This window comes from Talpa occidentalis, unplaced genomic scaffold, assembly GCF_014898055.3.
Source record: "Talpa occidentalis isolate TD23 unplaced genomic scaffold, MPIMG_talOcc4v2.1 talOcc4.2, whole genome shotgun sequence".
In the NCBI taxonomy this organism is placed as follows: domain Eukaryota; kingdom Metazoa; phylum Chordata; class Mammalia; order Eulipotyphla; family Talpidae; genus Talpa; species Talpa occidentalis.
Window position 1 is genome coordinate 85,385,668 of NW_023602073.1, and position 24,380 is coordinate 85,410,047.

General features: G+C 35.4%; 1 protein-coding gene across 1 annotated transcript in view; it reads right to left on the reverse strand.

Moving 5' to 3' along the window:
- The window catches only part of SLC17A5 (solute carrier family 17 member 5), a 54,506-nt gene that overhangs the window by 15,665 nt on the left and 14,461 nt on the right, over window positions 1–24,380 (reverse strand). The window contains exons 2-6 of the mRNA XM_037519972.2: window positions 20,551–20,747; window positions 18,579–18,812; window positions 12,321–12,408; window positions 10,013–10,099; window positions 7,773–7,891 (exon numbers count right to left, since the gene is read on the reverse strand). Of these exons, the coding sequence (XP_037375869.1) occupies window positions 7,773–7,891; window positions 10,013–10,099; window positions 12,321–12,408; window positions 18,579–18,812; window positions 20,551–20,747 (725 nt within the window). The remainder of the gene's footprint in view (window positions 1–7,772; window positions 7,892–10,012; window positions 10,100–12,320; window positions 12,409–18,578; window positions 18,813–20,550; window positions 20,748–24,380) is intronic.

Below are 24,380 nucleotides of genomic sequence, written 5' to 3' on the forward strand. Positions count from 1 at the left end.
AGATTTATTTATTGATTGATTGATACATACATACAAGCACTGGGTACAGTCAGAAGCGTGGGAGGGCGAGAGAATTCACCAGAGCCAGAGCGGGGAGCAGAGCAGGCAGAAGGACCGAAGTACACTGCTGAGGGGAGCAGTGGGCGGCAGGAGAGGTCTGCGCACCATGTGGGACCCTCCTCCGGTGGCCGGGGAGCAGCCGGGGATCGAACCGGTGCTGCAGAGGCTTCGGGCAGCTTCGCAACCCAGCGCTCAACCGCTGCGCCACTGGGGAGGCCCTCTTTTGAAATATTAAACAGCAAAATACATCTCTCCAATTCAAAGGGGATGTTAATGACATCCTCACTTGTTGATTTAGTTATAGTGTATTACTGCATACTACTGTTTATACCTGCCTTTTAAGTGGATGTAAGGATTTTATTAGCCATTTTTATTTAAAACAAGTCTCACAAAATCAACAGGATCTTCAAAAGATTCTTATAGAGAGAGTTCATAGAAGAGAATTCTAGTAATTATGTAGAAGTGAACACTAAGAAAACAGTGGTATTCATAGTTTTCCTCATATAAGTCCTTTATCCACTGTCTTACCAAGCAAAATAATGGCGGGTTCGCCAAATACAACATATTCAAATGCACCGCTCCCATTAGACAACATTATTACTAATAACTTTTAAGTGATTAAAAAGGTTATTCTTATTAAGAGTTATGTATATGCTGTTTAGTTCATCTTATTCACCATAATCAAGTTCTGTTTTTACATGTTTTAAAACATACATAAGTACAGGAGTATGTGTAGTTTACTTATCAGTAAAAACACATATATTCAGATTGTCAGATTGTTAACCTTATTATTGACACATGATCAAGAAAGCCTGGAGACCAGTGCTCTGGGGCATCAGATTAATACCCTTTCTACATACTAAGGTTCTAGAGTTTCTTTCTCAAAAGCTAGAGAAATCTAGGTTTCTGCCTTCATGGTTCACTGCTATTTTCAAAAGAAGGACCAGTATTAACCTTCTTATGGCCTTTATCCTAGGGAGTTTTTTTTTTTGACTTGATAGATATGCTATTGCTCTCCACTATGTGTCGAAGATATTAGGGCTAGGAGGAAGAGAAGGAGAGAGACTATTTGCTCTTTTATACTAGTGATTCTCAATTCTAGCTATATTTCAGAATCAGCTTTGAAACATCAAAATTAGATGTACCTGAATTAGGTACTCTACCTGACTTTCTGACCTACTGAATAAAAAAGTCAAACTCTGAGTGTAGGGTTCACAATGCAAGATTAAAATAAGCAAAAAAAAAAAAAAACACCTAAATCTGAGGTCAGTTCATACCTTAGATCAATTACATTGGGTTGGGGATGAGTGGGAAGTAGGTGGCAATATTTTTAAAAGACCCCCCAGGTGATTCAAAGTGTTGCTCCAGAGATTAAAGTCTCCCACTACACTCCTTTACTTGAAAATCTCTGAGCAGAGAGGAAGGAAAAGAGATTCTAGTCTAGAGATTCTAGTTTGAAGGAATTTGGAACACAGCACTTTTCATATAGCTACAGGGAAAGTGAAATCACACTTCTGTGTTGAAAGGTATGAGTTTCTTTTTTTTTTTTTTTTTAAGATTTATTTATTTCTTGTTTATACAAGCACTGGGTACAGTCAGAAGCGTGGGAAGGTGAGAGAATTCACCAGAGCCAGAGCGGGGAGCAGAGCAGGCAGAAGGACCGAAGTACACTGCTGAGGAGCAGCGGGCAGCAGGAGAGGTCTGCGCACCATGTGGGACCCTCCTCTGGTAGCCGGGGAGCAGCCGGGGATCGAACCGGCGCCGCAGAGGCTGCGGGCAGCTTCGCAACCCAGCGTTCAACCGCTGCGCCACCGGGGAGGCCCGAAAGGTATGAGTTTCAATGTACCTGATCTTCTGAAAATAAAACATAATCTCAATAATGAAGTCCTCTCTTCTGGAAATCAAAACTTTAATGTTAAATACATAATAATTTTAAGATTCCTGCTATATATATTTATATTTAATTTTTCTAAAATTTATTTTTATTTATTTATGCATACAAGAACTGGGGTATAGGCCAGAAATGTGAAGGAGGGGTGGAAAGAAGATTCACCAGAGACAGAGTGGGGAGCAGAACAGGCAGATCTATGAACTACGCTACTGAGGGGAGTAGACAGCAGACAGGAGAGGTCTGCTGAGCCATGTGGCTTAGTTACCTGGCCAGGGATTGAACTCATGCCCCAGTGGCTGGCGATAGCTTGATAGCATTGAGACTTTAACCCCTGAGCCACCAGGGAGGCCCCTATACTTATGTTTTTAAAGTATTTATTGCTCTCATAAAAGCTTTTGCAGTTTTCCTCCAGTACTTAGGTTTATAGTTTTTGTACAAGTGAGCAAAAATGAAGGAATTTTAGCCATACTGGTATATTTTTAGAACTTGTAAATATTAATTACATTTTTGATAATCTGAAGTTTTTGGAGAATCACCCTACCAAATACCACATACCACATACCCTCCAACTGTATGTGGAGAGTGAAATCAGCAAGATTCTCAAATAACATGTAGTACATTCATACTTGCCCTCTTCCCCAACAACAATTTGGTATCCATGCACAAAGTGTCTTTGTGGGGGTTGTGGGATCCTAATGCCTAATGCCAAGGGGCCTGAAAGGAGTCTTGCCCACCAGTACACTGGGCATAAAGATATTGCTCCCAGTTGTGAATCCTGAAGTAGACAGCAAATTGACCTCAGTCTCTCTTTTAGATGTGGTCTGGGAGCCTAAGGAGACCCTTCATATATACTCAGAGGAGAAAAAAGAAAGAATAATAAAAAAGGGTGAAGAAAAGTGTAAGTGAACTACAGGATCCTATCAAAAGAAGAAATCTGGGAATTATTGGAATCCCTGAAGAAGAGAAGGAGAAGTGGGCTGAAAGCTCATTAGAGAAACAATGATAGTGGTGGTCTCCAGGACATATGAGCACATAGGACGAGCAGGGCACACTAGGGGCCTGGATGGCAGTGACTGGAAGTGGGACTCCTAGGGAGGAGGAGGAGCAAAGTGAGGAGGCAATGGCCCTGCAACCCCAAGTCCTGATGAGGGAGTATGCCCAGGGTTTTCTTGAGGCTGTCTCTAAGTCTCAGTGAAGGCAGACCCTCATGTGATGCTGGAGGAACAGGGAGCCATATTCATTCCAGCACAAATTGTAGAACTGTTTGTGGAGAACACTGCAAATGAAGCCTACTGCTATGCTCAACAAGCTAAGAGGAAAACTCTCCAGAGAAGAGATCTATCCATAAACATTATGAAAGTTCGATCAGAGCTCACATTCTTCTAAAATGCCACTGCTGATAAATGAAAATACATCAGGCAGGATGTTTTTTAATTGTTCAGATCATTTGTGCAGTCAACATTTGATAGTAAAGTAATTTGAATGGAAATGTTTAAGGATTCTTGTCAACTAGGAATACTTTATCTGGCAAACTTGTTCTTCATAAATTAAGGACAACAAAAGCTAAGGGAGTTCACCACTAGCCCTTCCCTTCAAGTAGAAATGAAAGGATGCTAATCAGTAACATGAAAACAAACAACACACTGGCAATGTAAGTATACAGTCCAACTCAGAATACTGTAATACTGCAGTGTGGTAATGTATTAACCACTTACTCTAGTAAAAGGTGAAAGTATTAAAAATGATAATAGCTCTAATATTTTTGTGAAAGAATATATAATGTAAAAAGAGGTAAACTGTAACATCAAAAACATTAAAGGGGGGAATAGAAAAGTAGAGTGCATGCAATTGAAGTTGTTATCAGCATAAAATAACAGTTATATCCATGTTTTATGAAAGCCTTATGTTTACACAAAGCAACAGTCTACAGCAGATACTTCACAAAAAGAGAAGGGAATCAAAGTATACCACAATGGGAAAACATTAGTTCACAAAGGGAGACAGAGAGGAAGAAAAAAGGAAGGTACTTTAAAGCTTTCAGAAGACAATTAATAAGATGGTTTTAGTAAGTCCTTACTTTTTAATAATTACTTTAATGTGAGTAAATGGATTAATTTTTTCAATAAAAAGGCATACCTTAAACTTATATAATGTTATCTGTCAATTATAGCTCTATAGAGCTTGGAAAAAAAAACAAAAAACAAAGACCAGTCCTCTGTCTAATACATAAGCCTGACATGTGGCAGGTTCTCAAAAGCAATTTATTGTAAGAATACAAGGTCCACAAAAGTTTGGAAAGAATAACATGATATGCATCTGTTTTTTTTATAGCTTAGTGTTTATTTGTAAGCTGGCTACAAAACTAGTTTTCTTTTCTCCCAATTAGAACTGTGAGATCCATTTGCAGTATTTCCACACTGTAAGTTATATTCCATGTGGTAGTCTTCATTTATAAAAATATTTATGATAAAGATGAAGTTTTAAAGTATTACTAGGAGAAACTATCCAAGTATCCAATAGATTAAAAAAAAAAAAAAAACAAACAACACCTTAAGGGTTTTTTCCTTTAAGCATCATGTCAAAGTTTGTTTTTTAAATTTTTTTTTTTTTATTGAAGTGCCACTGATTTACATCCTTGTTAGTGTTTTGGAAGTATAGAACTACCCCATCAGGTCCCCAAGGTTTTATGGAAGCATTATTCAATAGAACTTTCTATGATGATGGAAATGTTCTATATCTGTAATTCCCAATATGGTAACCGGTAGCTTTATGTAGCTATTAAGCCCTTGCAATATGGCTAGTGTGAGTGAAGAGTGGAATTTTAAATTAACTTAAATTAAAATTTAATAGTTACACCAGGTTAATGACTATCATAATGGGCAACAGAGGTTTAAAGTAAGACCTTAATAAAGTACAAAATAGCTTTTTCCAGTTTTCTAGACCTAGAAATCAGTCTCTTGCTACTGTTTCTAAACAATATTGTCACAAATGACATGTTAATCAAGCAATGCTCTCTCTCTCACCCCATGGCTTTACTATACCTACATTTTGGTAAAAATGTTATGAACATTCTTATCAGAGATCACATTCTTTTAAAATGTCACTGCTGATAAATGAAAATACATTGGGAAGGATATCTTTTAATTTTTCAGATCATTTGTGTAGTCAGCATTTGGAAAGCAAAGTTATTTGAATAGAAAGTACTGATAACTGAGAAAGCACTCTATTGGAAACTTTACTTACCTATTTCCTATCTTCCTTCCACACAACTGTCAGTGTGAGTTGCCTAAATTAAAACTTTATTCTGTCACTTCGCTTACAAATAATTCACGGCACCTCAGTGCCTAAAGAATAAAAACTAAGCACCTCATTGAGACACACAGAGCCCTACAGGATCTGACCTCTGCCTGGCTCGATATCTCTTGTCACTCTCTGCCTTTTCTTTTCACATGTCAGCAATATCTAATTGCTGCACTTCCTGGCAGATAACCAATTTCTTCTGTACCTTTGCTTACATCATTTTCTTGGCCTAGAAAGCCTGAACATCTCTCACTCCCCCAATTTGCCTGGTTAACTCAAATTTCCCTTTCAAAACTCTGTTCAGACTTACCAGTGAGAAAGAAAAAAGCAGCCCCTGGCTGTTGTTACCTGAACTGGCCTGTTTCTAACAGCTAGTCCATGGTGTTCTTCCACTGAACTTGAACAAAGTCACTCTATAAGCATGATGAAAAGAGAGAAAAATAAGACCACTCCATAATCATGTCTGAGTACAGACAAGACCAAGAATGCTACAAACCACAAAAAGAAGCAAACATCTTCCTCTCCCAGCTAATATGCGTGACCTCTGCTTTTCTAGCAATTATAGCTTTAGCCTACTCTTCTAGATAAAAATGAAGATAATCATAGAATTGCTACTACTTTCCGCAGAACCAATTTCAGTGTAAAACACTGATTCTTTAAACCCTCTTTAAAGTCTTAACAGGAGTCTAAACAAGCTCTCTCTCAACTCTTATCAGAGTTTCCGTGGTTCTATATGGTGTACTTTCTCTTATTTCAACAAACCAAAATACCCAACTTTCTTCAACAATAGATATATTACTGAAGGTCTTTGGTCAGAAGGCATCAACACCTAGAGTATAGTAAATTTGTAAAAAATATTTAAAGAATAAATCCAGTACAGTAGATGACATAATTTAAAGGTGAAGTTTCATGTAACACATCAGTATCTTAGGATGTGTTCAACTACATCACCTGGTTTAAGAATGCAATTTGGGATTCTAGGAAACCTAATCCTCCAAACTTCTCTTGCTTCTGAATATTCCATTTTCTGAAGCATACAGAAAAACAAACTAACCTTAGGTTTTGATAATGGGCAGATTTAGACACATATAAAGATAAAGAAATCTTTAAAAACCTAAAGTTTAAAAAGTTAAACAAACAAAAAAGTTTCCTAAGTTCATAAAAATAATGATAAAAACGAAGTATTATATAGGAGGAGGCATGGTATTTACCATCACTGTAAGAAAATGTGACAAAACATACCAAGTTTTATGTAGCAGGACTGTTTATAAGGTATCAAATTATTTTTATCTATACCTTAGAGGGAAAAGTGGGTGATTCATATCATAATCATCAGGGAGAAAATTAAGATCTCAAAGTAACTTTATTACATTGCTGATTTCTTTTAAGTTTTTACCAACTTTTGGCAAAGATGAAGAGATGTCATATTTCTTAAAGTTCAGAAGCTTATAGAGAGATGCTGTACCAAAATTTAAAGACTCAAAAAGAAGTGAGAATGAATAAATGCTTTAATGACTACCTGGTTTTACTATATGTAAAAAGTGAAAGAAGCTTTAGATGAAATATTTCAGTCTTTTTTTTTTTTTTTTAAAGATTTATTTATTTATTTATACAAGCACCGGGCACAGTCAGAAGCACAGGAGGGTGAGAGAATTCACCAGAGCCAGAACGGGGAACAGAACAGGCAGATGGACCGAAATACACTGCTGAGGGGAGCAGCGGGCATGGCAGGAGAGGTCTGCACACCATGTGGGTCCCTCGCTGGCGGCCCGGGATGGCACCAGCACTGCAGAGGCTGCGGGCAGCTTCGCAACCCGGCGCTCAACTGCCGTGCCACCAGGGGAGGCCCTATTTTACAGTCTTAAACTAATAAAGTGACTATGAAACAAGTAAGGATGTTAAAGACTGTATATATTTAAATTTTCACCAATGTTTTTATGTACTTTTTATTGCCCCTAAAATGCAAATATTTTATTTCCATGGTTTGAATATTGAATTATGACACATTTTTATTTCTGACTTGTAACTGTGCTTAATTAGGTGATAAAAATCTATCTTTAATAAGATATATTTTTTTCCTAAAGATTTACTGCAAAGGCACAAGCAGATATATATCCAGCTTATTATTATATATTATAATAAATGTGCTGTTGTCCTAATTAAATCACTTTAAATTAAAATATAGATAAAACATACTAGTTTTCTAACAACATTTTAGAATGTAGCTATAAAATTCCTCTTACAATACATTTTCTACAAATTAAGAAGAACAAACTTAAGACTCACTTGATAATCATTACCTAGAAAGTTTAAAATGACTTAAAAATGGAAATATAGTTTTTAATAGATTTAATCTAGGTAATATTGGATTTTCTTAGGCAAAACAAACCAATACTTACATTTATTTCATTTGCTCTACTTTGCCTAGAACACACGCGATAGAAATATCTATTTAAAAAATTGGTATCAATTCTGAGGCAAAGATTCTGAAATTGTATTTAAAATGAGCCATAGTCCATACCTGGTTTCTTAATGATGAAAGAATATATTCCTTTTCAGACTGAGAGATTGTCTTGTGAGTTTCCGGTGTATCACTAACTAACCAGAACCATAAAATAAACCAAATGATCCCAATGATACCTTAAAAAAATAGTTAAAATAAAATTAGAATGCACCAACAGCAACTTTCACATGTCTGGAAAGAAAGTTATGTAACTATAAAATCAATGTAAAATTGCTTTTAGTATTGCCAAGTTATTAAAAGATGAATCCTGCTTTTGGCAACAATATGGATGAACATAAAGGGTATTATGCTTAGTGAAATAAGTCAGGTGGAGAAAGACAAACACTATGATTTTACTCATGTGTTGTATCTAAAGAAACAAAACAAATGAACTAAATAAAACAAACTTTTAGAACAAAATAGTGGTTATCAGAAGGGAAGATGGGTAGATAAGTAAAAGGGGCTGATTTTATGATGATGGATAGAAACTAGAAATCTGATGGTGAACATAAGGTAGCAATACAGATATTGATTTAAAAGGGTATACAGGGGCCTCCCTGGTGGCGTAGGTGGTTGAGTACCGCACTGTGAAGCTGTCCGCAGCCTCTGCAGCACGGGTTCTATCCCGGCCGGCTGGGGAGAATCCCACATGGCACAGCAGACCTCTCCTGTCTTGCCTGCTGCTCCCCTCAGCAGTGTATTTCGTCAGTCTGCCTGTTCTATTCCCTGCTCTGTCTCGGTGAATCCTCTCATGCTCCCACACATCTGGCCTGTACCGTGGTTCTTGTAAAAATAAATAAATCTTTTTTTTAAAAGGGTTTTTGCAAGAATTGGGGGATACTTTGTTAAAAAAATAAAAGGGTATACATCTGAAACTTATATACTGTTATGAACCAATATTCAGTAAAAAAGTTGGTTTCAGTTTAGTTTTAGTTTCAAGTTATTCTCAAAATTCTTTAATGGGATAATGCTATCTGTATTATTTCTTTTTTTAATTGTATTTCCATTTTATTTTTATATTATTTTTTAAATGTTATACTTTTTTTACATCATTTTTCATTTTTGCACAATGTATGCATTTTCATCTTGATTATAGTCCCATAAAATTCCCACCCCTCCCTTGTTTTGATCCTACTCCTTTCCCCACCCCTCCTCCTAGTGTGCCTTTGGTTGTCTATATCATTTCTTTTTTTTTTTTAAAGATTTATTTATTTATTTTATACAAGAACCAGGGTACAGGCCAGATGAATGGGAGGGCAAGAGGATTCACCAGAGACAGAGCCGGGAATAGAACAGGGAGACTGACGAAACGCACTGTTGAGGGGAGCAGCGGGCGTGACAGGAGAGGTCTACTGCGCCATGTGGGACCCATGCCAGCTGGCCGGGATCGAACTGGCGCTGCAGGCTGTGGACAGCTTCACAGCGCAGCACTCAACTGCCTGCTCCACCAGGGGAGGCCCATATCTGTATTATTTCTTATATATTTTTTCTTTTTAAAAAATTGGATAAATTTGACATGCAACATTGCATAAATTTAGGGAGTATAGCTGTTAACTTTGATACATTCATATTTTGCAGTGTGGTTGCTGTTGTTTTCAATTTATCATAGGACATACTTATATTATAATATTAAAACTCTTTGTTATACATTTGTACCCTAAACATCGTCATTCATATCCTCCAGTCCCTATTTCCTATAAATTTTGAAGAGAACGGCTTTTAACCAAATGATCTTGACTATCAGGATCTACCAGACAAATCTTTTAAAAAATAAATTTCTACAATCTATTATTTCCACAGGTATCTGTTTTTGTTTATTGTTTTTTTGGTTCTGACGTATCATCTTGTAAATGAGATAGAGAAATGAAAGGCCCTGGGACTAAATAAAAAATGATTTATAACTACCAAGTGAGAGCATTCAACTTATTTAGCATGAGAAGAGATATTTTTAAAATATACATCTTTATAATATCTAATAGGAATTTTTGACAGTGAGTATAGCATTTCAGTTCTGGATTCAATAGTAGTTTCTGTTGGGAAATATTCCAAAACTGAATAACATCAGGTCATAACTTGGTTAGGTCATTTTAATGTTATCACTTGAAAAACAGGTATTCAGTAAGTATTTTTAGAGCTTTGTGGTTTAGGAAATTATTAATTCACTGAATTGGAATTTTTTTCTAACTGATTATTAGACTATTATTGCACTTTTGGATTTGTTTCATTATAATTTAGGTTGAGTTTTTGAATAAACTTACCAAAAAAGTAGAAGACATAAGTCCAGTCCATATAAAGGCAAATTATTCCACAAAGAGGAAGAGAAATTACTGTTCCAAGTTGTGCTCCTAGAACAACAAAGATTTATAAACTTTGGAGGAAAATGAATAAAGAGGGGACAGATCTATTGTTTAAAGAAGATAGTAGCTTTAGGAGCTTTAGTTACATGTAAATATAAATCAACCATTCTCTTAAAGGATCATTTATTAGAAACCCCAAAATATGTAAAATGTATGCATTAATATGTAGTTATATTAGTTACAATGATGTGGTTATTGATTGATTAGAAGGCATTAATCAATATAAAACCAATTATGAGCTAGTAAAATGCCACATATATTAGAAATCTAGGTGTCTGAAGAGAGATTCAAAGATGGTCTCAGAGCTAATAAACATAGCATACCTGATGAAATAAAAATGAAGCTTTTAATAAACTAATTTACCTAAAATATATACAAACAATTGTTTCAGATAAACAAATAATTAAATTCATTTTAATCATCAAACACAAGATATCTTAGTAGGTAGTAGGAGCTGAAATAATCAGACATTATTTCCAGTCTCAAATTTTTAGATCATCTAGGAGATAAATATAAACAAATAATTATTACATGTTAGAAAGTATTAAGTGTTAGGCTTCCCTGGTGGTGCAAAGGGTTAAGCCCCAGCACTATGAAGCTATCTACAGCTATCCGCACTTATCGGCAGCTACTGCAGCATGAGTTCCATTCCCGGCCAGGGAGATGAACCCACATGGTGCAGCAGACCTCTCCTGTCTGGCCCGCTGCTCTTCTCAGCAGTGTATTTCAATAGATCTGCCTGTTCTGCTCCCTACTTTGTTTATGATGAACCCTCTCACCCTCTCATACCTATGCCCTACACCCCAGCTCTTGTATGCATAAATAAATAAAATAAATCTTTTTTATTTTTTTTAAAGAAAGCATTAAGTGTCACAGAATAATCTGGAAGTTCAAATATAGGACATATTACCTCTGACTTCCAGAGGTCAGGAAAAGATGTTAAGTGGCACTACTGTTACTTTAAAAAGATGGATAAGATTTGGTACCATATAAACAAGGTAAGAAAGAAGATATAGAGACAGATGTAACAGTATTAGCAAAGGAATGAGAGTAGGAAAGGAGACAATTGGTCTACAAATTTCATTTGGGTAAAGAAAAGGAATAGAAGAAAAAGGCTGAAAAGGGGTTGACTAGTTACTGTATATCTATTTCATACCAGACACTGAGTAGAAGGGACAAGGCTAGCTAAAATGAAGTAAAGATTGTAAAGAATCCCCTGGTTCGAATTTAGACTTTATTCAATAGGTACAGGGCTGCCAGTTCTTGAACTTAATATCAAATTTCTTATGTCAATCTCTATAGCTACAATGAATCATTATAAATTGGATCATGTCTCTGTCTTGATTAAAAACATCTCAAGTCTCCCCGTAGTATTTTGGGGTGGGGGGGAATCTATATTCCATCCTGTGGCCTGAAAGACCTGATATGATCTGACTCTTTTCTATTTCTTTAACCTCATCTTATGCCATTATTCTGATTATTTATTATGTTCTGACCACCCACACTTTTTTCATTATTTTGAACCCTTATATTATTTCCTGCCTGAGAGTTCTAGCAAATGCTGTTCTGATTGGCTGGAATGCTCTTTTTTCTGCTCTTTGCATGACTGATTTCTTCTTACCCTTTGGATTGTCACTAAAACTCTCTACAGAGAGGCCTTTCTTAAACATGGTATCTAAAGGCAGCCAGATCAAACAATTTTCATTCCACTAATAGAAGAAAGATTAGACGTTCTTGTGTGATCTGTTAAAATTAGAATTCAAATGTAAAGTGCATGCTTTCTATCATCCACATCAAAATGATGTAAATAAATGGATGGAAAATAGATGTTTAAAGGGAGGGGTTAAAAGTTGTGATATGCTTACCAAGCAGTCAAACTGGAAATCACAAATTAAGAACAAAAGTGCTCAACTTTGCAGCAATTGGCCTTAGGAAAAAAACTACATTGCATTCTCTATATGAACATCTGAGAAAAAACATGTTTTGAAATCAATGTTGTCAGATGGAGAAATGACATGAATCAATTAAGCCAGACTGCTATATGTGGAGCCAAAGAGAAACATTAATAACAAAGTTATAATCCCAAAACTTTATTTTTCCCTAAAAGAGGCATCTGACATTGTATGATTCGTGTTATGTAGGCACATTTTCCTCGAGATGATAGGCACATAAATTGTGGCAAAAATTTTTATAAGAATAGTTATCTCACCTGCATATGAAATACTAAGAAGCTTGCTTCTTTCAAGAGGAGGAGCCCAAGAAGACCACATGGAATGCATGGCAGGAAATGTAACACCCTAAGGTGGGGGAAAAGATATTTCTGCTGAAACCCAATGTGTTTTAAATTCATCTGAGTATTTCATTGCAAGAGAAATTTCTGAATAAGAGTCAAATCAGGTTCTATAAAGTGAAATGTCTTTACAGTATCAATGAAAAATACTTTATAACAAAGTAATTTCAAAATCTGAACAAAGATTTGTGGATTCTGGGCCTTCGTGGTGGCGCAAGGGGTTAAGCATCAGCACTATGAAGCAATCCGCAGCCAATGCAGCACGAGTTCAATCCCCAGCTTGGGAGGCGACCCACATGGCACAGTACACCTCTCCTGTCTCACCCACTGCTTCCCTCAGCAGTGTATTTCAGTCAGTCTACCTGTTCTGTTCCCCACTCTGTCTCTGGTGATTCTTCTAACCACCCCCCTCCCCGTATCTCTGGCCTACACCCCAGCTCTTGTATGCATAAATAAGTAAATTAAAAAAAAAAGATTTGTGGATTCTGTCAACTGCTTTGAGGATTGCAAGGTAAGGGTTACAATAAATTTGAAAGAATATACTGAATGATGACAAACGGATCACCCTCATGGTTAATTTTACTCATTCATGTTATTAATGGCCTGAAAGAAATGAGAATGTTATCAATATATAACTTTAAAAAATACTGAGCTAATAATTTAGATTACTAAAGAGAGTTTAAATTGACTTGAACAATAGGAAAACTGGCTATAAAAAGGATAAATTCAGTTATATTGTTTATAGTCTTTTTTCCCTGGTGATAACTAGCCTAGTAAATGCTAATTACTGATTATGTTAGGACAGTGGAAAAATGGAGGAAAGGAGGTCCACAGAGAGGTAGAAGAGCAGGAGAAAAGGAGACACCACAGGAGAGCAGGAGGGAACAGTTTGGTAAATTCACAGAAGTGGATTCAAAGCTCTTTTACCACTCACTATGTAGTCTCAGAAAGATTAACTAACCTCCTTGAACTACATTTTTTAAAATCTGAAAAAACAGAAATAAAACTTCCAATCTTGCATGATTATTGTAAGGATAAGTGGGTACTAGTACTATTATTAATAGACAGAAGAATAGAAGCTTAATTCTTTGTACTTTCTGCTGATTCTTTCCAAAATGCAAAGAAAGAAAAACCAATGGAAGGCAAAAATTATTTAGGCAGCAATATAAATTGATAAGAACCAATGTCATGAAAAACCTACATGAAATACCTGATGAGTCAATTGTAGAGTAAAAGTTAAGTAAAAGTTAAAATGTTCACAGAGATTATGTGGGAAACTTTATTATAAAATCCTAGGGACAATGTAGGATATTTATGATGAATTAGATGCTAGGGATGAAAGAGGCTGCCTTAAGACAAATCATGAGACATGTACATGAGATAATGTACATCTGATACATATTGGAGGAACTGAGAAATATAAAAGAACCTAAAAATAAGCGCAACTTAGATTCTATTTAGAAATAAAATGGTAACTTGGGATAGCAGTAGTATTATAATCAATATACCAAGATGCTAAATTAGTGGCACAAACAGGCAGGAAGCTAAAAAATAGGGGAAGATATTCACCAAAAAGACTCAATATCCAGATCAGAATAAAATATAACATAATTAAGTATATATTTCTTAAGTAAGGAGAAGAATCTGGTGATGGGGGGGTAATTTTCATTTTGTAGTCAAAAAGGGTTTGAAAAGGACAAAATAAGAATGCTTAGATAAGTGATAAAATCTTAAATTTAAACAGTACTTCACAATTTCTAAACCATCCTAGCAATTATTTCACATTTTAACTATGACTGAGGATGGAGCAGATATTTCAGTTCCAATTTTTAAAATGATGAAACTTAAGTCTATAGACTAGGAATTACCTAGGGTTTCACTACTAGATACAGTGACATTATTATTTAAACTTTTATTTTATAAATTCCAGTCTACTGTTTTTCAACAGCATGAAACATTTTTACCAAAATAACCTTCATGTTAAGGCATCAAACTAGAAATAAACCATAAAAAGAAGGCAAGGAACTATTCTACCTCATGGAGATTAAAAACCAAACTACTGGAAGACCACTGGACTAATGAGGAGATCAAAGAAGAAATTAAAAAATTCTCTGAATTGAATGACAAGGAGGACACTAATATCCTAAATATATGGGATGCAGCAAAAGCAGTAATAAGAGGAAAATATATAGCAATAGAAGCTCACATCAAAAACAAGAAAGAACTCAAAGAACCTAATCTCGAAGCTCAGAGACCTAGAAAAAGAACAAAAAAAAACCCCAAAACAGTAGAAGAAAAGAAATAATAAAACCAAGCAGAAATAAATGAAATTGAAACTAAAAACAATCCAAAGATCAATGAAACCAAGAGCTGGTTCTTTGAAAAAATCAATAAATAGACAAACCCCTAGCCAGGCTCACAAAGGAAAAAAGGGAGAAAGCACAAATAAACAGGATCATAAATGAAAGAGGAGAAATCACAACGGACACAGCAGAAATCAAAAGAATAATCAGTAACTACTATGAACAGTTATATGGAAACAAGTTCAACATTCTAGAGGAGATGGACAAATTCCTACAACTCTACAATCACCCAAAGCTAGATAAAGAAGAAATAGAACACCTAAACAGACCAATTACAAGCAGCGAAATTGAAATGGTAATCAAAAACCTTCCCAAAAACAAAAGCCCAGGGCCTGATGGATTTACAAATGAATTCTACCAAAGATTCAGAGACGAATTAGTGCCTATCCTTCACAAACTCTTCCAAAAATTGAGAAGGAAGGGACAATACCAAACACGTTCTATGAAGCCAACATTACTAATACCAAAAACCGAATAAGGACAACAAAAAAAAGGAAAACTACAGGCCAATCTCCCTAATGAACACTGATGCAAAAATCCTCAATAAAATTTTAGCTATCAGAATCCAACAATGTATCCATAAGATAATTCACCACGACCAAGTAGGATTCATTCCAGGGACACAAGGATGGTTTAACATCAAATCAATCAACGTTATCCAACACATCAACAAAAGAAATATAAAAACCATATGATATATCAATAGATGCTGAGAAAGCTTTCGACAAAGTGCAACACCCATTCATGATAAAAGCCCTTGAAATTCTTGGGATACAAGGAACATACTTCAACATCATAAAGGCCATCTATGACAAGCCAACAGCCAGTATCATCCTCAATAGTGAAAAGCTGAAAGCAATTCCATTAAGATCTGGAACAAGACAAGGATGTCCACTCTCACCACTGCTTTTCAATATAATACTGGAAGTCCTAGCCAGAGCAATAAGACAAGAGAAAGACATCCAAGGAATCCAAATAGGAAGAAGAAGTCAAACTATCACTATTTGCAGATGATATGATTATACATAGAGAACCCCAAAACTCCACAGAAAAACTAATTCAACTTATCAATCAATTCAGTAAAGTGGCAGGATACAAAATCAACACGCAAAAGTCAGTAGCCTTCCTATACACAAACAATAAATCTGAAGAGAAGAAATAAAAAAAAAAAAACATCCCTTTTATTATCGAACAAAAAAATCAAATATTTGGGAATAAATCTAACAAAAGAGGTAAAGGACCTATACAAAAGAAATTATTAAAACACTGTTAAAAGAAAAAGAAGAAGACACAAAAATATGGAAAGACATCCCCTGCTCATGGATTGGAAGAATAAACATTAAAATGGCCATCCTACCAAAAGCAATATACCGATTCAATGCTATTCCAATCAAAATTTCAATGTCATTCTTCAAAGAAATAGAACAATTATTGATGAAATTCATATGGAATCACCAAAAACCCTGAATAGCCAAAGCTCTCCTGAAAAAAAAAGAAGGAAATGGAGGCATCACACTCCCAGACTTCAAACTATACTACAAAGCCATAATCATCAAAACTGCATGGTATTGGAACAAGAACAGACACACAGACCAATGGAATCGAATAGAAAATCCAGAAATAAACCCACATATTTATGGTCAACTAATCTTTGACAAAGGAGCAAAGACTATGCATTGGAGCAAAGAAAGTTTGTTCAATAAATGGTGCTGGGAAAACTGGGTTGCTACATGCAAAAGAATGAAGCTTGACCACTACCTCACACCATACACAAAAATCAACTCAAAATGGATTAAAGAACTAGACATAAGACCTGAAACCATAAAATACATAGAAGGAAATATAGGTGAAACACTACGTGATTTGCATATCAAAGACATCTTTACAGACACATCACCCAAAGCAGTGATAGTGAAGGCAAAGATAAACAGCTGGGACTACATCAAATTAAAGAGCTTCTGCACAGCAAAAGAGATAATAACAAAAACAAAGAGAAACCCCACCAACTGGGAGAACATTTTTGCACCCAACACTAATGATAAAGGACTGATCACAAAAATCTGCAAAGAGCTGATGAGACTCAACAACAACAAAGAAAATAACCCAGTCAAAAAATGGGCAGAAGAGCTAAAAAGAAACTTCTCTGAAGAGGAAATGCAAATGGCCAACAGGCATATGAAAAAATGTTCAACATCACTTGTAATCAGGGAAATGCAAATCAAAACTACCATGAGATACCATCTTACACCAGTGAGAATGGCACATATTAAAAAAACTAGCAACAACAAATGTTGGCAAGGTTGTGGAGAAAAAGGAACTCTCCTGCACTGTTGGTGGGAATGCAAACTGGTCCAACCACTATGGAGAGCTGTGTGGAGATTTCTGGACCTACTAAACATAGAGCTTCCATATGATCCAGCAATTCCACTCCTAGGTATTTACCCAAAGGACACAGAAACATCCATTCCAAAGAACACCTGCACCCCTATGTTTATAGCAGCACTATTTATAATAGCTAAGCTTTGGAAACAGCCCAAATGCCCAAAAATAGATGACTGGATCAAGAAGATGTGGTACATATATACCATGGAATATTACTCTGCATTCAAAAAAGATAACACATGCAATTGCAGCAACATGGATGGCGCTGGAAGGGATCATGCTCAGTGAAATAAGCCAAAAAGAAAAAGAAAAATACCGGATGGTCTCACTCATAGCAGGAATCTAGAAAACTTAAATAAGGGATCAGGAAAAGAATAACTATAAGAAAGTGAAAATCAAAATCAACAAAAAACTATGAACCAGAGACACTTTTTGGGGGTGGGGCCGGAGGGGAGGGATAGGTCGGTCAGAATGGGGCATGTGCAGTTGTATGGGGAAATATAAAAATAAAATGTATTATTTAATAAAAAAAAAATAAAAATAAAAAAATAACCTTCATGTTATACACCTCATCCAGAGGCCACTTGTTTGGGTTAAAAAAATAATTAAGAGAGAGCAAAATAAACCTAATGCCTCAGTTTCAAGGGTGGAAGTTCAAAGTTCAAAATGGAAAAAGATCATTAGTTATAGATGGAGGTACATATAATAAATGTAAAAGAGTGAAAAGGAAAAGATAAGGAATTAACATTTTTTAATGATAAAAATCTTACAGAAAAAAGATAAAAATTAATAATAACTCTAAAAACAGGAACAAGGCCAGAGGAATTATAGTACTAAAGAAAGACAGTAATGTAAAATGATAAATTATTTGTCTCTAAGTACAAGACCTTTGTTAGAAGGTCAGAAAAAAGAACAAATGATAAAGAGGAAGTTCTACAAATAACAAAGTTAAAAGTAAAATAATAGCTTCTCCATCTTTTGACTTAGATCAATTGTAGTATCTGTTCTTACCATTTAAAAAGCAAAACAAGATAGTTTGACAATCTACTGTATAAATTGTTTTAGACCTCAGCAACCAATGATAGAGCAGAGATAAATTATGGCAAAAGTTCAAAAGGTAAGGATTGCCTATCTTACTCTTTTCTTATCTTGTAAAGTAGGAGAGAGGACAGGGAACTGTGAAGTGTCCCCTGAAAATGTTTTCTAGTCTTTGAGTAAAGATTTAAATTTTGCGGAATCCGCACTCAAAACCTGAGTGACCACAAACAAAATCTACACAGGTTATTTTCTAGTTAATTATTTTTCAATTAAAATAAAAATCCTATGATCTTCCAATGTCAGTGTTTGGTTCACATTCATACCAAAGAATGTTATCTTTATGGAGACAAGAGAGAGAGAGGCTAAGAAGAAAAACAAGAGAAAAAAATTTTACCTCGCCTAGTCCTTCTAGTGCTCTGAGTGCAATAAGAGCTCCAAATCCGAAATCTGCAGCAATGGGAGTGAATAGGGTGAAGACAGAGGTGCTAAGGATCCCAAATCCTAGCAGCAGTTTTCCCCCTACTTTGCTGGCAAGATATCCTCCAGGAATCTGAGTGATGATGTAGCCATAAAAAAACGAACCAAGAATCCATCCTTGAGTTTCTGCATCCCATTGGTACCTTTTACCCTATAAAGAGTAGAAAGGAAAGAAAAAAACTTTAAGATCTGACTAACAGTTCATTTTTCTTATTGGCATGTAAATACATAAAAATGTCATTTTGAACTACTGTTTTAGATTGAGAAACATGCAAATTTTCTACTGGCTGAGTGAGTCACCGTAATACAGACAGACAATTTGTGGAAATAAATGAAAAATAATTGAAAAGTCATTGACTTTAGGAAGGATTGCTATTTTATGAAACTAGATTATAGGATTAGCTGTAGAAGCTAGGTAATGATGACCAAGAAGGCTTAAAAAGGAGCCACAGGCTTAATTTAGAAAGCTACTAAACAGGTTACTGGTTATTTAGAGCCAGACCTGGGTTCAAACCTAGCTCTATTACTACTGGATTTGCGATCTGGTAAGAGTAAATAAAAAGGCATTTAAAGATTACTTGACACCCACTAAATGTTAACTTAATGTTGCCTTAGTACACATATAGATAATATCTCCCCATTTCAGACCAAGCACTCAAACAAGCATACAGTACATAATAAAAAGAGCCAAAATTTAAACCATGCCATAAATTTGGTGTTAGTTGGAAATGTCTTTTAATTAGTAGGAGCAGAAAGTAAGGTAATAATAAAGATCTAGTGACTGATGATACTATCTGACATGTTCATCACCTGTTGCTGTATAACTGAACCAATGTGTCAAGAATCATTTCAGGATTTTTTTTTTTTTTACTGTCAATGAAAGGCAAATGAAGGTAAGTAGCCAGATTAATAAAAGCATTTGCCAAAGGTAAAAGAAACAGCAAAGCCCTAATTATCCCTTTTAGGGTACCAATATGTAGCTTATCTGTAGAATTCTAGGACTTCATAAACTATCCAGGAGTACTGTCCCTGAAGCGTATAGGTTGGAGTGAGGTAACTGTGGGGGTCAAGGGTGGGGGTGGGGAGTATGTGCCCCAATACGTTATTTAGCAACATTATTCATGTAAAATATAAAGATATTTGAGAAGTCACTGTTTTGTATGTGTGCTTGCTAGGGCAGAAATCCTCTTCCCTGCTTGAATGTTCTTGTTTGTAAATGGCAAAGGAGACTCACCCAAGTGTTATCTGGCTCTTTTGTGAACACTGAAAATGGATGAAAACAGACTTACAAAAAGAGATACCTTTTTTCCCTGTACTGTCTCTCCATGTGATAACCAAATATTTAAAGTATGTACAACTTAATTCTGAAGAAAGGATGAACACATACTTATCAACTCCATTCTAACATGATGCAGGCAAAATGATTTGTATCTTAAATTAGGCATGTATACATTTGGAAAAGAATATTCTAAGAAATTGTCTGCTATATTTTGCATCTTGCAGTTGAGATTATCTAAGCTCTCCTACCACAGCAACCTTATAAAATAGTTATTAAGTAATAGTCCCATAAAAACTAGTTAGCAACATATAAAAAAATCCAATTTTCTAATATACCAAACAGGTTTTTCCAAATTCTCTTCAAGGATGATATGTTTATAGAAGAAACTGAAAAACTACTTTTCAAACAGAGCAAGGTGTGTTAAAGCATAATGATAATAGCTATAGTTACAAGTTACTATTCAACCAGTTCCTGGGAAAATACAAAAGAAAATAAATCATAGTATATATTAACAAAGTCTTGTGGTTTCTACGGGATGAAGAAAGACCTTTAATATTTATTTGGAAGTATTTTAGGATAAAGGTTGTTTTCTTAAAAAACTGGCACTTACCGTTTGATTACGAAGAACTTTTGTGGAAGTAGAATGCTCTGCACACTCTTTGGAAGTTCTATTATTCGTTAAAGTTGTATTTGAATCTACCATATCCACTAATGCCACACTTAGATTCACCCGTAATGCATATAGGACGAAAAAACCTAAAAAGGCCAAAACTGCTAAATTGTAACGAGCAGAGCAGCACACTGGAGCTGAAAATAAAGGTGGAGAGAAAACTTTCACTGAAAGAGTAACAGATGATACTGTCTAAATCACTAAAAAGGTTACTTTCTAGAAGTGCACAGATAAATTCATATCATGAATATTTCTCTGTTCTCATATTGAGCATATCAAAAACATTTCTCAAAGAAAATTTTTTTCCCAGTATCTATAGTGTTGACAAACATTTAATACAAAAGAGCCTAAACTGTTAAGAACAGTTTCTTAAAACATGGAGGCAAGAGCTTTATCAATTTTGCTCAGAAAAATTTCCATACCAGAGTCAGAACTGAACCACTAATCCATGCTAGCTGGCAAAGACATAAGATATTAAATGAGGGGGTTTAATAGCATCACTGTTTCTGAAAACTTACAACATGGCCAATAAGTGGCTGACAACTCAATTCAGCACAGATGATTAGAAGTTTTCCATTGCAAATATAGCAGAGCACAAAATTTTTTCTGCCAAGGCTAGGACATAAAACCCCTCCTTCATAAGTTTCTTACCTTGAGAAGTATCCTCAGAGACTGGGTTTGAAGTAGAAGCCATGATTAATACTCTCCTAAACTAAATGTACTTAAGAATCCAGAAGCAAACTTGCAAAATCTATGATAGTTGCAGCATCTGTGACAGTTGCTCAGTAGTGATCATGCTTAAAAAGTCCACAGTAAAAAGGGAAACAATTGTACTAAATGATAAAAAAAAAAAAAAAAAAAAAGGGAAGGCAAACAAGGGTGGAGGAACCAGTAACAGAAGGCTCCTGGAGAAGAGGAATTTTATCTATTTTTCCCTCTCTTGTTCATACCTACTTTTTTCTTACCCTGAATTGCACAATTGGAGAATGGGAATTCAGGAAGTTATGAATGGATCAACTCCTTAGTGACAAAGAACAACTAGTTAATCCAGGGTCTTACACCTCTAAACTTAGAAAACACTGAGTGTTTGGCAAATATCTTTTGAACTATATGAACATCGTTTTCATTTGGTAATTACAAGTTAAATACATATATATGATTAAAGATATGCTTTTATTTGGTAACAACACATTCACATTAACTGTGTGTGCATATGCTTTCTTCTGCTCAGGAATTCTGGTATTTTTACTCACCTAACATCAGATAAGAAAACATTTTTTTTCAGAATACAATGGTTTTTGGTCCTGATTCACACCACTGATTCATACAGAAGCAATAATGAAAAGTCACAGCTATATTTAGGTGTATATTAACACACTATGATCCAACTCACTTTTCTATGACTTTCACACACTTAACAACTATTATCAATTTTTCCTCTGCACAAGATTTACATACTTTTCCTATGGCATTCTTGACTTCTTTTTTCAGTACAGCTACATCACTACCATTAATTAGATCTGTAAATCAGATCTAGACACCTAATAACTGCATTTCTAAGGCTCTCCATTTGTGCCATCTTTATTACCAGAATTTTGACACATTTGTTCTCTCTCCCACTGGATGGGAAGCTGTCCTACTAAGAACAGTTTGGATATTGCAAGGCATGTTTTATAGGGTGGCATATGTTTTTTATCAGTGCTCTTCACTACATAGAAGACTAGACAGGGGACTCATAATCTCGCCAAATTTGGGCAATTAAAATGTGTAACTTCGAGCAAGAAAAATCCAGATTTATGTACTGTCTACTTTGCAAAGTATTATTTACAAAGTTAAGATCTACTTCAGAAAAGAGTGGTAAAAAGTGATTTATGGTTTAAAGAACTTCTCACTGCTTGTGCAGAAGTATGAATGGCTGTAGGAGCTGTAGACTCAGGGTAATCATTTAAGGGAATATGCGGTTTTCTAGGTAAGAGGCAAAGATGGCTTAAACTAGGATAAAGTACTATCACTGTGAAGGCCCACTGACAGCCCATCTGGAGGGCCAGGGAGATAACCCACATATGGTGCAGCAGACCTCTCTTGTCTCACCCGCTGCTCCCCTTAGCAGTGTATCTGCCTGCTCTGCTCCCCACTCTGTCTCTGGTGAATCCTCTCCCTTCCCTGCACCTCTGGCCTACACCCCAGTTCTTCTATGCAAAAACAAATAAAATCTTTAAAATAAGTAAATAAAATTTCTTAAAAAAACTATAATAAAGCAGAGGCAATGCAGATTTGATATAAATTTAAAGGTAGAATTAACAAGAATTTGCCTACATATATTAGATGTGGGAATATGTGAAAGGGAGGGATGAAGTTGTTAGTAATCTTCTTACTTCAACTTAATTTTATTCCACTCTATTTGACTCTATTCTATTTGTTATTCCATTATAACCTTATTTACAATGACTTTATTTCATTGTACGTAATTTGTTCCCCCACCCCCCCCATATGATGCTTGATTTGGATTATGGTTTACCTCATCATGTGAATAAAATGTGAGACTACTCACTTGGAAATTGAAGGATAGGTAAATTAAAGGTAAAATAAATCAAACTACTGGTGATATTACTTGAAAATCTGAGCTACATGTTATGGGTCAGGCAACTTTAACTTTTTGAGGTCAAAATAGATGCCAAAAAGATTACGATGGAGGTTTTAAGAGATATTTAAAATAAGTGGTTACTGGCTTTATAAAAAGTTGTTGATTACAAACCAGAGAAATTTTATATCAAGTAAGTATGACAGTAGAGCAAAATGTACCTGTGAATTTGGATAATCTTTGAAATTGGTTCAACAAAATATGATTGCATGACAAAGAGAAATAACATCCATTGAGCATCTGCCACAATGAAATCAAATTCAAAGCAAAATCATGCTTGCATAAAGAACAGAGCACCCATTAAAACAAGTATCAACTTCTAAAAAATGGTTTAAACTGAGGAATGTGGAGTGGGTGTAGGTTAAAGAACACAGGCTAGTAGTTTAGAGTGAAGCAGACCTGGGAATGAATTTGAAAGTTCAGAATGTTTCCCTGAAGCAGTCCATTTTGGCATGTGGGTTATTTTGAGCTGAAGGCAGTTAAGGCCCAGCAGAAACAAGGGCAAATGTTCATCTCTCTCTAAATTATCTTAAAAAATTTAGATAAGAGACCTGACCCAGAAAAAAGAGCTATTACCATACATAACTTTTTATCTCTATGGATAGTATGGGACAGTAAACGTTTAATTATCTAATATTAACATATGTTCCTTTTTATTGCCCTACGAATTCCTCTCCCTCCCTTTGAAGTTCCAGGCCCCTCTTCCATTTCTTGGCTCAAGAAGGCTATACTATTTGCTTATGCATGACTCATGAGTATATGTGGATCTGTATATATGAAATTAGTTTTTCTCCTGTTAATCTGTCTTGTGTCATTTTGACTGTTAGAACAGTCACAGAACAAAGAAGGATAGAGGGCAATTTTCTTTCCCCTACAGATATCAGTTCTGATTTTTCACTGGTTGTGTATCTTTGGGGAAATTACTTCATGGTTTTCATTCTCAGGATTCTCAGTCCTAAAATGGCAACCATCATACTTTACTGGGGTGTGGGTAAAATGGATGAAATATTGTAGGATGAAATACAGTAGGCACTCAGTAAAAGTGAATTTTTTGTTTATCCTGGAGAAAGTTATTCCAATAAGATTAAATACCACAACATATGAAGATTCCAAGGGCAAATAGTCACAT